Below are 16,426 nucleotides of genomic sequence, written 5' to 3'. Positions count from 1 at the left end.
GTTACTCTGTGTGTGGTAACAGGACTAACTAGTTTAATGACAACGTTACTCTGTGTGTGGTAACAGGACTAACTAGTTTAATGACAACGTTACTCTGTGTGTCGTAACAGGACTAACTAGTTTAATGACAACGTTACTCTGTGTGTCGTAACAGACTAACTAGTTTAATGACAACGTTACTCTGTGTGTCGTAACAGGACTAACTAGTTTAATGACAACGTTACTCTGTGTGTCGTAACAGACTAACTAGTTTAATGACAACGTTACTCTGTGTGTGGTAACAGGACTAACTAGTTTAATGACAACGTTACTCTGTGTGTCGTAACAGGACTAACTAGTTTAATGACAACGTTACTCTGTGTGTCGTAACAGACTAACTAGTTTAATGACAACGTTACTCTGTGTGTCGTAACAGACTAACTAGTTTAATGACAACGTTACTCTGTGTGTGGTAACAGAGGCCCAGGAGAGGCCCTACTATTCAGACTACTCCCCGGTGCGTCTCGCCGTCCACACGTTGTGTACCAGCCACTACCTAGATCTCTTCATCACCATCATCATCGCCACCAACGTCCTCACCATGAGCATGGAGCACTACAACCAGTCGCAGGTAACTATAGCAACCACTCTACACGGGTAACTATAGCAACCACACAACACTACAACAGCCTCGGGTAACTATAGCAACTACACAACAGTACAACCAGCCTCAGGTAACTATAGCAACCACACTACACAGGTAACTATAGCAACCACACAACACTACAGCCAGCCCCAGGTAACTATAGCAACTACACAACAGTACAACCAGCCTCAGGTAACTATAGCAACCACACTACACATGTAACTATAGCAACCACACAACACTACAGCCAGCCCCAGGTAACTATAGCAACTACACAACAGTACAACCAGCCTCAGGTAACTATAGCAACCACACTACACATGTAACTATAGCAACCACACAACACTACAGCCAGCGCCATGTAACTATAGCAACTACACTACACCACAACCAGCCATAGGTAACTATAGCAACCACTCTACACAGGTAACTATAGCAACCACACAGCACTACAACCAGCCGCAGGTAACTATAGCAACCACTCTACACGGGTAACTATAGCAACCACACAACACTACAACAGCCTCAGGTAACTATAGCAACCTCACTACACTACAACAGCCTCAGGTAACTATAGCAACCACATTACAACTATAGCAACCAGACTGGTAACTATAGCAACCTCAAACCAGTAACCAATGCAAGCTCACACACTGGTAACCATAGCAACCACAAAGTTTACTGGGACAGTCGGGTAGCTATAGCAACGAGTGTGACTTTGTGTAACAGTGTGTGTGTGTGTGTGTTCCCTGTATCTGGAGGAGGGGTTAAAGTATTGTTAACAGTGTGTGTGTGTGTGTGTGTTCCCAGTATCTGGAGGAGGGGTTAAAGTATTGTTAACAGTGTGTGTGTGTGTGTGTTCCCTGTATCTGGAGGAGGGGTTAAAGTATTGTTAACAGTGTGTGTGTGTGTATGTTCCCAGTATCTGGAGGAGGGGTTAAAGTATTGTTAACAGTGTGTGTGTGTGTGTGTTCCCAGTATCTGGAGGAGGGGTTAAAGTATTGTTAACAGTGTGTGTGTGTGTGTGTTCCCAGTATCTGGAGGAGGGGTTAAAGTATTGTTAACAGTGTGTGTGTGTGTGTGTTCCCAGTATCTGGAGGAGGGGTTAAAGTATTGTTAACAGTGTGTGTGTGTGTGTGTGTGTGTGTGTGTTCCCAGTATCTGGAGGAGGGGTTAAAGTATTGTAACTACATCTTCACTCTGGTGTTTGTCATCGAGACGGTCCTCAAACTCATCGCCTTCGGGCTGAGACGATTCTTCAAGGAGAGGTAACACACACACACACTGCACACACACACGCTGGGCACACACACACAGACAGACACACACACACGCTGGGCACACACACACAGACAGACACACACACACGCTGGACACACACACACACGCTGGACACACACACACGCTGGGCACACACACACAGACACACACACACACACACATCGCCTTCGGGCTGAGACGCTTCTTCAAGGAGAGGTAACACACACACACACTGGACACACACACACAGACAGACACACACACACGCTGGACACACACACACACGCTGGACACACACACACAGACACATCGCCTTCGGGCTGAGACGCTTCTTCAAGGAGAGGTAACACACACACACTGCACACACACACACACTGGACACACACACACACACACACACACACTGGACACACACACACACTGGACACACACACACACTGGACACACACACAGACAGACACACACACACATCGCCTTCGGGCTGAGACGCTTCTTCAAGGAGAGGTAACACACACACACACTGCACACACACACGCTGGACACACACACACGCTGGACACACACACACGCTGGACACACACACAGAGACACACACACACACATGCACACTTTCAATACTCTATGTGGATACACAATGAAACATAATATTCTCTCTCTGTGTGTGTCTGTGTGTGTGTGTGTGTGTGTGTGTGTGTGTGTGTGTGTGTGTGTCTGTGTGTGTGTGTGTGTGTGTGTGTGTGTGTGTGTGTGTGTGTGTGTGTCTGTGTGTGTGTGTGTGTGTGTCTGTGTGTGTGTGTGTGTGTGTGTGTGTGTGTGTGTGTGTGTGTGTGTGTGTGTGTGTGTGTGTGTCTGTGTGTGTGTGTGTGTGTGTGTGTGTCTGTGTGTGTCTGTGTGTGTGTGTGTCTGTGTGTGTGTCTGTGTGTCTGTGTGTGTCTGTGTGTGTGTCTGTGTGTGTGTGTGTGTCTGTGTGTGTGTGTGTGTGTGTGTGTGTGTGTGTGTGTGTGTGTGTGTGTGTGTGTGTGTGTGTGTGTGTGTGTGTGTGTGTGTGTGTGTGTGTGTGTGTGTGTGTGTGTGTGTGTGTGTGTGTGTGTGTGTGTGTGTGTGTGTGTGTGTGTCTGTGTGTGTGTGTGTGTGTCTGTGTGTGTGTGTGTGTGTGTGTCTGTGTGTGTGTGTGTGTGTGTGTGTGTGTGTGTGTGTGTGTCTGTGTGTGTCTGTGTGTGTCTGTGTGTGTCTGTGTGTCTATGTGTGTGTGTGTGTGTGTGTGTGTGTGCTGTGTGTGTGTGTGTGTGTGTGTGTGTGTGTGTGTGTGTGTGTGTGTGTCTGTGTGTGTGTGTGTGTGTAGGTGGAACCAGCTGGACCTGGCCATAGTGTTGTTGTCCGTCATGGGTATCACTCTGGAGGAGATTGATCTCAACGCATCACTGCCCATCAACCCCACCATCATACGCATCATGAGAGTACTGAGGATCGCTAGAGGTAAACACACACACACACCCCTCTCCCTCAGTGATCTCAACGCATCACTGCCCATCAACCCCACCATCATACGCATCATGAGAGTACTGAGGATGGCTAGAGGTAAACACACACACACACACACACACACACACACACACACACACACACACACACACACACACACACACACACACACACACAGACACACACACAGACACACAAACACACACACACACAAAGACACACACACACACACAGACACACACACACACACACACACACACACACACACACACACAGACACACACACACACACACACACACACCCCTCTCCCTCACTGATATTTGTACTCCTGAGTGGTGCAGTGGTCTAAGGCACTGCATCGCAGTGCTAACTGTGCCACTAGAGATCCTGGTTCGAATCCAGGCTCTGTCGCAGCCGGCCGCGACCGGGAGACTCATGGGCGGCGCACAATTGGCCCAGCGTCGTCTAGGGGAGGGAATGGCCGGCAGGGATGTAGCTCAGTTGATAGAGCATGGCGTTTGCAACGACAGGGTTGTGGGTTTGATTCCCACGGGGGGCCAGTATAAAAAAATAAAATATAAAAAATAGGTCTTCACTAACTGTAAGTCGCTCTGGATAAGAGCGTCTGCTAAATGACAAAAATGTAATGTGTATGTAACAGTGTGTAACAGTATTTAACAGTGTGTGTTTGGGTCCTTCAGTTCTAATATGTATTTTCTGTTTTTTTGTCTCCTCAGTGTTGAAGCTGTTGAAGATGGCTACAGGGATGAGAGCTCTACTGGACACTGTAGTTCAGGCCCTGCCTCAGGTAACTATGGATACTAATACAATACTGTAGTAGTACTATAGTAATACTGTTGAAGATGGCTACAGGGATGAGAGTTCTGCTGGACACTGTAGTTCAGGCCCTGCCTCAGGTAACTATGGATACTAATACAATACTGCAGTAGTACTATAGTAATACTGTTAAAGATGGCTACAGGGATGAGAGCTCTGCTGGACACTGTAGTTCAGGCCCTGCCTCAGGTAACTATGATACTAATACAATACTGTAGTAGTACTATAGTAATACTGTTGAAGATGGCTACAGGGATGAGAGCTCTACTGGACACTGTAGTTCAGGCCCTGCCTCAGGTAACTATGGATACTAATTAGGGCTGTCAAATGATTAAAAATTTTAATCAAATTAATCAGAATTTTCAGTGGATTAATCATGATTAATCACTATTTGCAATTACACCTGAATCCTAACCATTTTTTTTCTGAAATGCATACCAAAAGATAAATAACAGGACACAGATACATAATTTTCATATTATGTCTGTTTATTAACACAGCCAAATAATGGTGTTTTAAATCAAGCTGAAACATACTACACACCATAATATTTGTCTTTGTAATGTTCCATCACTTCCTCTTTGGCATTCCTCTTAACCAGGATGTACAATTTACAGTATTCAATTGAACAGAAAGCAATAAATGTAGTCAAATCATAACAGTGACCTACCACATTTTTGCACAATTTGAGTCATCTGTGGAAAAAAACATTTTCAATAAAACTTTTAAATCAAACCAAAGAACAATCTTTTACCTTTTCCTCCATTCTTTAATCCAGTTGCTCAAAAATCCAGTTGCTAACTACTATAACATGTTGCACTGAAACTGGTCTTTTTGTTTGAACATCACCTTTCAAATCTACTGAGCTTCATCATCTTTCAGCCAGTTGCTGAGGCAAACTAACTTGTTCACATTTTCTGAAAGTAAAGCTGACCTTTTCTTGTTCACAATGTGACCTGCAACTGAGAAAAGTCGTTCACAGGGAACAGTGGTTGCAGGAGTGGCTAGATATTTGTGAGCTAGTGAGGCCAGCTTCTCATGGGCTCCTGAATGAGATGCCCACCACCTCAAGGGGCAGTCCTCCAATTTAATGGTGGGCTCTGCTCTGTACCTCTGTATGGCAGGTTGGACCTCTTCATCTTCTGATTCTGAATCTGAGCCCATTTGCAGAAGGCTGATTTTCTTCCTGGGTGGCCCATCATCATGTGTCTGTGAAGACCTTCTGGGTGATTCTTGTTGCAGCATCCCTTCAAGTGTGGTCCACACCTCTTCCCTGTCTGTCTTGGGCAGGCATTTCAAGTCTTTGAAACGAGGATCCAAAACTGTAGCAATCTGGAGCCATGCATTGTTGAGCTGTTCTTGACGGGATGCTAGGTCCTCCTTGAACTTGGTCTTGAATCTCACCACATATGCAGGGTCCTCATCACAGGCTTCCATCTTGAGACGCAAGTGGCAGAGAGAAGGTAGTACCACAGAACAGGAGACATAGGCCTCTCCACCCAGGAGCTCAGTTACATACCTACGCACACAAACACACACATGCACACAGAGACAGTGTATTATTAGAACAGTGGTTATCAACATATTTTATTATTATTATTATTATTATTATTATTATTATCATCATCATTATTTTTTACATAGATACATGTTATTGATATTTGACTTGGTTTAATTCATTCCAGAAAATAATCAAAGCGATGTTATTTGATAAGTTACAGACTGATTTACCTGCATGGCTCTAGAAGTGTCTCCAGCCTCTGCAGTTTATCCCACTCTGCTGCGGTCGGCAAAACGAGTTTGTGCTCCTGATTGTCCAGGGCTGCGATGACAGAATCTGACGGCCCAGCAAACGCATGTTTGGCGTTGACATGGTACTTCAAGCTTGAACAGCTCCGGTGAAATTGAAACTCCTTCTTACAAATCTTGCAAATAACCTTGTACTTGTTAACTGTACCATCATCATTCTTTTTATATTTGAATCCGTCAATAGGCCCACTTTGCTCACCTTGCTCCATCTCGCCTCTAGCTCCCAACCACTTTCCTGACCTGAATAATTTGTCACACTGCGCATGCGTGAAATGCGTTAAAAAAATTGACGTAATTAACAGCAAACAACTAATTAACGTCGTTAACGCGCTATTTTTGACAGCCCTAATACTAATACAATACTGTAGTAGTACTATAGTAATACTGTTGAAGATGGCTACAGGGATGAGAGCTCTGCTGGACAATGTAGTTCAGGCCCTGCCTCAGGTAACTATGGATACTAATACAATACTGTAGTAGTACTATAGTAATACTGTTGAAGATGGCTACAGGGATGAGAGCCCTGCTGGACACTGTAGTTCAGGCCCTGCCTCAGGTAACTATGATACTAATACAATACTGTAGTAGTACTATAGTAATACTGTTGAAGATGGCTACAGGGATGAGAGCCCTGCTGGACACTGTAGTTCAGGCCCTGCCTCAGGTAACTATGATACTAATACAATACTGTAGTAGTACTATAGTAATACTGTTGAAGATGGCTACAGGGATGAGAGCTCTGCTGGACACTGTAGTTCAGGCCCTGCCTCAGGTAACTATGGATACTAATACAATACTGTAGTAGTACTATAGTAATACTGTTGAAGATGGCTACAGGGATGAGAGCCCTGCTGGACACTGTAGTTCAGGCCCTGCCTCAGGTAACTATGATACTAATATAATACTGTAGTAGTACTATAGTAATACTGTTGAAGATGGCTACAGGGATGACAGCCCTGCTGGACACTGTAGTTCAGGCCCTGCCTCAGGTAACTATGATACTAATACAATACTGTAGTAGTACTATAGTAATACTGTTGAAGATGGCTACAGGGATGAGAGCTCTGCTGGACACTGTAGTTCAGGCCCTGCCTCAGGTAACTATGATACTAATACAATACTGTAGTTAGTACTATTTTAATACTGTTGAAGATGGCTACAGGGATGAGAGCTCTGCTGGACACTGTAGTTCAGGCCCTGCCTCAGGTAACTATGATACTAATACAATACTATAGTAGTACTATAGTAATACTGTTGAAGATGGCTACAGGGATGAGAGCCCTGCTGGACACTGTAGTTCAGGCCCTGCCTCAGGTAACTATGATACTAATACAATACTGTAGTAGTACTATAGTAATACTGTTGAAGATGGCTACAGGGATGAGAGCTCTGCTGGACACTGTAGTTCAGGCCCTGCCTCAGGTAACTATGATACTAATACAATACTGTAGTAGTACTATAGTAATACTGTTGAAGATGGCTACAGGGATGAGAGCTCTGCTGGACACTGTAGTTCAGGCCCTGCCTCAGGTAACTATGATACTAATACAATACTGTAGTAGTACTATAGTAATACTGTTGAAGATGGCTACAGGGATGAGAGCTCTACTGGACACTGTAGTTCAGGCCCTGCCTCAGGTCACTATGATACTAAAATAATATCAATCAATCAATCAATCACATTTTATTTATAAAGCCCTTTTTACATCAGCAGATATCACAAAGTGCTTATACAGAAACCAAGCCTAAAAACCCCAAACAGCAAGCAATGCAGATGTAGAAGCACGGTGGCTAGGAACAACTCCCTAGAAAGGCAGGAACCTAGGAAGAAACCTAGAGAGGAACCAGGCTCTGAGGGGTGGCCAGTCCCCTTCTGGCTGTGCCAGGTAGAATCTCAAATATAAAATATATTTTGATTTGTTTAAACACTTTTTTTGGTTACTACATGATTTCATATGTGTTATTTCATAGTTTTGATGTCTTCACTATTATTCTACAATGTAGAAAATAGTAAAAATAAAGAAAAACCCTGGAATGAGTAGGTGTGTCCAAACTTTTGACTGGTACTGTATATATCCTGTGTGTCTCCAGGGAGGTGAATCTGGCTGGGGGTTATATAATATATATATCCTGTGTGTCTCCAGGGAGGTGAATCTGGCTGGGGGTTATATAATATATATATCCTGTGTGTCTCCAGGGAGGTGAATCTGGCTGGGGGTTATATAATATATATATCCTGTGTGTCTCCAGGGAGGTGAATCTGGCTGGGGGTTATATAATATATATATCCTGTGTGTCTCTATGGCTGGGTGTTATATAATATATATATCCTGTGTGTCTCTAGGGAGGTGAATCTGGCTGGGGGTTATATAATATATATATCCTGTGTGTCTCTATGGCTGGGGGTTATATAATATATATATCCTGTGTGTCTCTAGGGAGGTGAATCTGGCTGGGGGTTATATAATATATATATCCTGTGTGTCTCTAGGGGAGGTGAATCTGGCTGGGGGTTATATAATATATATATCCTGTGTGTCTCTAGGGAGGTGAATCTGGCTGGGGGTTATATAATATATATATCATGTGTGTCTCTAGGGAGGTGAATCTGGCTGGGGGTTATATAATATATATATCCTGTGTGTCTATAGGGAGGTGAATCTGGCTGGGGGTTATATAATATATATATCCTGTGTGTCTCTAGGGAGGTGAATCTGGCTGGGGGTTATATAATATATATATCCTGTGTGTCTCTAGAGAGGTGAATCTGGCTGGGGGTTATATAATATATATATCCTGTGTGTCTCTAGAGAGGTGAATCTGGCTGGGGGTTATATAATATATATATCCTGTGTGTCTCTATGGAGGTGAATCTGGCTGGGTGTTATATAATATATATATCCTGTGTGTCTATAGGGAGGTGAATCTGGCTGGGTGTTATATGATATATATATCCTGTGTGTCTCCAGGGAGGTGAATCTGGCTGGGTGTTATATAATATATATATCCTGTGTGTCTCTAGGGAGGTGAATCTGGCTGGGGGTTATATAATATATATATCCTGTGTGTCTCTATGGCTGGGGGTTATATAATATATATATCCTGTGTGTCTCCAGGGAGGTGAATCTGGCTGGGGGTTATATAATATATATATCCTGTGTGTCTCTATGGCTGGGGGTTATATAATATATATATCCTGTGTGTCTCTAGGGAGGTGAATCTGGCTGGGGGTTATATAATATATATATCCTGTGTGTCTCCAGGGAGGTGAATCTGGCTGGGTGTTATATAATATATATATCCTGTGTGTCTCCAGGGAGGTGAATCTGGCTGGGGGTTATATAATATATATATCATGTGTGTCTCTAGGGAGGTGAATCTGGCTGGGGGTTATATAATATATATATCCTGTGTGTCTCTAGGGAGGTGAATCTGGCTGGGTGTTATATAATATATATATCCTGTGTGTCTCTAGGAGGTGAATCTGGCTGGGTGTTATATAATATATATATCCTGTGTGTCTCTAGGGAGGTGAATCTGGCTGGGGGTTATATAATATATATATCCTGTGTGTCTCTAGGGAGGTGAATCTGGCTGGGGGTTATATAATATATATATCCTGTGTGTCTCTAGGGAGGTGAATCTGGCTGGGGGTTATATAATATATATATCCTGTGTGTCTCTAGGGAGGTGAATCTGGCTGGGGTGTTATATAATATATATATCCTGTGTGTCTCCAGGGAGGTGAATCTGGCTGGGGGTTATATAATATATATATCCTGTGTGTCTCTAGGGAGGTGAATCTGGCTGGGGGTTATATAATATATATATCCTGTGTGTCTCTAGGGAGGTGAATCTGGCTGGGGGTTATATAATATATATATCCTGTGTGTCTCTAGGGAGGTGAATCTGGCTGGGTGTTATATAATATATATATCCTGTGTGTCTCTAGGGAGGTGAATCTGGCTGGGGGTTATATAATATATATATCCTGTGTGTCTCTAGGGAGGTGAATCTGGCTGGGGGTTATATAATATATATATCCTGTGTGTCTCTAGGGAGGTGAATCTGGCTGGGGGTTATATAATATATATATCCTGTGTGTCTCTAGGGGAGGTGAATCTGGCTGGGGGTTATATAATATATATATCCTGTGTGTCTCTAGAGAGGTGAATCTGGCTGGGGGTTATATAATATATATATCCTGTGTGTCTCTAGGGAGGTGAATCTGGCTGGGGGTTATATAATATATATATCCTGTGTGTCTCTATGGCTGGGGGTTATATAATATATATATCCTGTGTGTCTCTATGGCTGGGGGTTATATAATATATATATCCTGTGTGTCTCTATGGCTGGGTGTTATATAATATATATATCCTGTGTGTCTCTAGGGAGGTGAATCTGGCTGGGGGTTATATAATATATATATCCTGTGTGTCTCCAGGGAGGTGAATCTGGCTGGGGGTTATATAATATATATATCCTGTGTGTCTCTAGGGAGGTGAATCTGGCTGGGGGTTATATAATATATATATCCTGTGTGTCTCTAGGGAGGTGAATCTGGCTGGGGGTTATATAATATATATATCCTGTGTGTCTCTAGAGAGGTGAATCTGGCTGGGGGTTATATAATATATATATCCTGTGTGTCTATAGGGAGGTGAATCTGGCTGGGGGTTATATAATATATATATCCTGTGTGTCTCTATGGCTGGGGGTTATATAATATATATATCCTGTGTGTCTCTAGGGAGGTGAATCTGGCTGGGTGTTATATAATATATATATCCTGTGTGTCTCTAGGGGAGGTGAATCTGGCTGGGGGTTATATAATATATATATCCTGTGTGTCTCTAGGGAGGTGAATCTGGCTGGGGGTTATATAATATATATATCCTGTGTGTCTCTAGGGAGGTGAATCTGGCTGGGGGTTATATAATATATATATCCTGTGTGTCTCTAGGGAGGTGAATCTGGCTGGGTGTTATATAATATATATATCCTGTGTGTCTCTAGGGAGGTGAATCTGGCTGGGGGTTATATAATATATATATCCTGTGTGTCTCTAGGGAGGTGAATCTGGCTGGGGGTTATATAATATATATATCCTGTGTGTCTCCAGGGAGGTGAATCTGGCTGGGTGTTATATAATATATATATCCTGTGTGTCTCCAGGGAGGTGAATCTGGCTGGGTGTTATATAATATATATATCCTGTGTGTCTCTAGGGAGGTGAATCTGGCTGGGGGTTATATAATATATATATCCTGTGTGTCTCTAGGGAGGTGAATCTGGCTGGGGGTTATATAATATATATATCCTGTGTGTCTCCAGGGAGGTGAATCTGGCTGGGGGTTATATAATATATATATCCTGTGTGTCTCCAGGGAGGTGAATCTGGCTGGGGGTTATATAATATATATATCCTGTGTGTCTCCAGGGAGGTGAATCTGGCTGGGGGTTATATAATATATATATCCTGTGTGTCTCTAGGGAGGTGAATCTGGCTGGGGGTTATATAATATATATATCCTGTGTGTCTATAGGGAGGTGAATCTGGCTGGGTGTTATATAATATATATATCCTGTGTGTCTCTATGGCTGGGGGTTATATAATATATATATCCTGTGTGTCTATAGGGAGGTGAATCTGGCTGGGGGTTATATAATATATATATCCTGTGTGTCTATAGAGAGGTGAATATGGCTGGGGGTTATATAATATATATATCCTGTGTGTCTCCAGGGAGGTGAATCTGGCTGGGGGTTATATAATATATATATCCTGTGTGTCTCTAGGGAGGTGAATCTGGCTGGGGGTTATATAATATATATATCCTATGTGTCTCTAGGGAGGTGAATCTGGCTGGGGGTTATATAATATATATATCCTGTGTGTCTCCAGGGAGGTGAATCTGGCTGGGGGTTATATAATATATATATCCTGTGTGTCTCTAGGGAGGTGAATCTGGCTGGGGGTTATATAATATATATATCCTGTGTGTCTCTAGGGAGGTGAATCTGGCTGGGGGTTATATAATATATATATCCTGTGTGTCTCTAGGGAGGTGAATCTGGCTGGGGGTTATATAATATATATATCCTGTGTGTCTCTAGGGAGGTGAATCTGGCTGGGGGTTATATAATATATATATCCTGTGTGTCTCTAGGGAGGTGAATCTGGCTGGGGGTTATATAATATATATATCCTGTGTGTCTATAGGGAGGTGAATCTGGCTGGGGGTTATATAATATATATATCCTGTGTGTCTCTAGGGAGGTGAATCTGGCTGGGGTGTTATATAATATATATATCCTGTGTGTCTCTAGGGAGGTGAATCTGGCTGGGGGTTATATAATATATATATCCTGTGTGTCTCTAGGGAGGTGAATCTGGCTGGGGTGTTATATAATATATATATCCTGTGTGTCTCTAGGGAGGTGAATCTGGCTGGGGGTTATATAATATATATATCCTGTGTGTCTCTAGGGAGGTGAATCTGGCTGGGGGTTATATAATATATATATCCTGTGTGTCTCTAGGGAGGTGAATCTGGCTGGGTGTTATATAATATATATATCCTGTGTGTCTCTAGGGAGGTGAATCTGGCTGGGGGTTATATAATATATATATCCTGTGTGTCTCTAGGAGGTGAATCTGGCTGGGGTTTATATAATATATATATCCTGTGTGTCTCTAGGGAGGTGAATCTGGCTGGGGGTTATATAATATATATATCCTGTGTGTCTCTAGGGAGGTGAATCTGGCTGGGGGTTATATAATATATATATCCTGTGTGTCTCTAGGGAGGTGAATCTGGCTGGGGGTTATATAATATATATATCCTGTGTGTCTCTAGGGTTCTGGTGGGGGTTATATAATATATATATCCTGTGTGTCTCTAGGGAGGTGAATCTGGCTGGGGGTTATATAATATATATATCCTGTGTGTCTCTAGGGAGGTGAATCTGGCTGGGGGTTATATAATATATATATCCTGTGTGTCTCTAGGGAGGTGAATCTGGCTGGGTGTTATATAATATATATATCCTGTGTGTCTCTAGGGAGGTGAATCTGGCTGGGCGTTATATAATATATATATCCTGTGTGTCTCTAGGGAGGTGAATCTGGCTGGGGGTTATATAATATATATATCCTGTGTGTCTCTAGGAGGTGAATCTGGCTGGGGGTTATATAATATATATATCCTGTGTGTCTCTAGGGAGGTGAATCTGGCTGGGGGTTATATAATATATATATCCTGTGTGTCTCTAGGGAGGTGAATCTGGCTGGGGGTTATATAATATATATATCCTGTGTGTCTCTAGGGAGGTGAATCTGGCTGGGGGTTATATAATATATATATCCTGTGTGTCTCTAGGGAGGTGAATCTGGCTGGGTGTTATATAATATATATATCCTGTGTGTCTCTAGGGAGGTGAATCTGGCTGGGTGTTATATAATATATATATCCTGTGTGTCTCTAGGGAGGTGAATCTGGCTGGGGGTTATATAATATATATATCCTGTGTGTCTCTAGAGAGGTGAATCTGGCTGGGGGTTATATAATATATATATCCTGTGTGTCTCTAGGGAGGTGAATCTGGCTGGGGGTTATATAATATATATATCCTGTGTGTCTCTATGGAGGTGAATCTGGCTGGGGGTTATATAATATATATATCCTGTGTGTCTCTAGGGAGGTGAATCTGGCTGGGGGTTATATAATATATATATCCTGTGTGTCTCTATGGAGGTGAATCTGGCTGGGGTTATATAATATATATATCCTGTGTGTCTCCAGGGAGGTGAATCTGGCTGGGGGTTATATAATATATATATCCTGTGTGTCTCTAGGGAGGTGAATCTGGCTGGGGGTTATATAATATATATATCCTGTGTGTCTCTAGGGAGGTGAATCTGGCTGGGTGTTATATAATATATATATCCTGTGTGTCTCTAGGGAGGTGAATCTGGCTGGGGGTTATATAATATATATATCCTGTGTGTCTCTAGGGAGGTGAATCTGGCTGGGGGTTATATAATATATATATCCTGTGTGTCTCTAGGGAGGTGAATCTGGCTGGGGGTTATATAATATATATATCCTGTGTGTCTCTAGGGAGGTGAATCTGGCTGGGTGTTATATAATATATATATCCTGTGTGTCTCTAGGGAGGTGAATCTGGCTGGGGGTTATATAATATATATATCCTGTGTGTCTCTAGGGAGGTGAATCTGGCTGGGGGTTATATAATATATATATCGTGTGTGTCTCTAGGAGGTGAATCTGGCTGGGGGTTATATAATATATATATCCTGTGTGTCTCTAGGGAGGTGAATCTGGCTGGGTGTTATATAATATATATATATCCTGTGTGTCTATAGGGAGGTGAATCTGGCTGGGGGTTATATAATATATATATCCTGTGTGTCTCTATGGCTGGGTGTTATATAATATATATATCCTGTGTGTCTCTAGGAGGTGAATCTGGCTGGGGGTTATATAATATATATATCCTGTGTGTCTCTAGGGAGGTGAATCTGGCTGGGGTTATATAATATATATATCCTGTGTGTCTCTAGGGAGGTGAATCTGGCTGGGTGTTATATAATATATATATCCTGTGTGTCTCTAGGAGGTGAATCTGGCTGGGGGTTATATAATATATATCCTGTGTGTCTCTAGGGAGGTGAATCTGGCTGGGGGTTATATAATATATATATCCTGTGTGTCTCTAGGGAGGTGAATCTGGCTGGGGGTTATATAATATATATATCCTGTGTCTCTAGGGAGGTGAATCTGGCTGGGTGTTATATAATATATATATCCTGTGTGTCTCTAGGGAGGTGAATCTGGCTGGGGGTTATATAATATATATATCCTGTGTGTCTCTAGGAGGTGAATCTGGCTGGGGGTTATATAATATATATATCCTGTGTGTCTCTAGGGAGGTGAATCTGGCTGGGTGTTATATAATATATATATCCTGTGTGTCTATAGGGAGGTGAATCTGGCTGGGGGTTATATAATATATATATCCTGTGTGTCTCTAGGAGGTGAATCTGGCTGGGGGTTATATAATATATATATCCTGTGTGTCTCTAGGGAGGTGAATCTGGCTGGGTGTTATATAATATATATATCCTGTGTGTCTCTAGGGAGGTGAATCTGGCTGGGGGTTATATAATATATATATCCTGTGTGTCTCTATGGCTGGGGGTTATATAATATATATATCCTGTGTGTCTCTAGGGAGGTGAATCTGGCTGGGTGTTATATAATATATATATCCTGTGTGTCTCTAGGGAGGTGAATCTGGCTGGGGGTTATATAATATATATATCCTGTGTGTCTCTAGGGAGGTGAATCTGGCTGGGTGTTATATAATATATATTCCTGTGTGTCTCTAGGGGAGGTGAATCTGGCTGGGGGTTATATAATATATATATCCTGTGTGTCTCTAGGGAGGTGAATCTGGCTGGGTGTTATATAATATATATATCCTGTGTGTCTCTAGGGAGGTGAATCTGGCTGGGTGTTATATAATATATATATCCTGTGTGTCTCCAGGGAGGTGAATCTGGCTGGGGGTTATATAATATATATATCCTGTGTGTCTCTAGGGAGGTGAATCTGGCTGGGGGTTATATAATATATATATCCTGTGTGTCTCTAGGGAGGTGAATCTGGCTGGGTGTTATATAATATATATATCCTGTGTGTCTCTAGGGAGGTGAATCTGGCTGGGGGTTATATAATATATATATCCTGTGTGTCTCTATGGCTGGGTGTTATATAATATATATATCCTGTGTGTCTCTAGGGAGGTGAATCTGGCTGGGGGTTATATAATATATATATCCTGTGTGTCTCTAGGGAGGTGAATCTGGCTGGGGGTTATATAATATATATATCCTGTGTGTCTCTAGGGAGGTGAATCTGGCTGGGGGTTATATAATATATATATCCTGTGTGTAATATCTAACATCCTGTCTGTGTATTCTAGGTGGGGAATCTGGGTCTCCTCTTCATGTTGCTGTTCTTCATCTATGCAGCCCTGGGAGTGGAGCTGTTTGGGAAACTGGGTTAGTCACAGTGCTGTGAGTGTGTGAGTGGAGCTGTTTGGGAAACTGGGTTAGTCACAGTGCTGTGAGTGTGTGAGTGGAGCTGTTTGGGAAACTGGGTTAGTCACAGTGCTGTGAGTGTGTGAGTGGAGCTGTTTGGGAAACTGGGTTAGTCACAGTGCTGTGAGTGTGTGAGTGGAGCTGTTTGGGAAACTGGGTTAGTCACAGTGCTGTGAGTGTGTGAGTGGAGCTGTTTGGGAAACTGGGTTAGTCACAGTGCTGTGAGTGTGTGAGTGTGTCTGATCCAGCTGTCCCTGAAATTCCATGAATTGCATCAATT

General features: G+C 42.6%; 1 protein-coding gene across 1 annotated transcript in view; it reads left to right on the top strand.

The window, feature by feature from the left end:
* The window catches only part of LOC121560310 (voltage-dependent T-type calcium channel subunit alpha-1H-like), a 208,075-nt gene that overhangs the window by 176,774 nt on the left and 14,875 nt on the right, over positions 1–16,426 (top strand). The window contains 5 exon segments of the mRNA XM_045216064.1: positions 459–610; positions 1,784–1,893; positions 3,228–3,361; positions 4,106–4,176; positions 16,029–16,107. Of these exon segments, the coding sequence (XP_045071999.1) occupies positions 459–610; positions 1,784–1,893; positions 3,228–3,361; positions 4,106–4,176; positions 16,029–16,107 (546 nt within the window).

Source organism: Coregonus clupeaformis, unplaced genomic scaffold (genome assembly GCF_020615455.1).
Source record: "Coregonus clupeaformis isolate EN_2021a unplaced genomic scaffold, ASM2061545v1 scaf0591, whole genome shotgun sequence".
Taxonomy (NCBI): Eukaryota; Metazoa; Chordata; class Actinopteri; order Salmoniformes; family Salmonidae; genus Coregonus; species Coregonus clupeaformis.
Note: the sequence above shows the minus strand (reverse complement) of the source record. Positions and strands in the feature narration are given on the sequence as shown.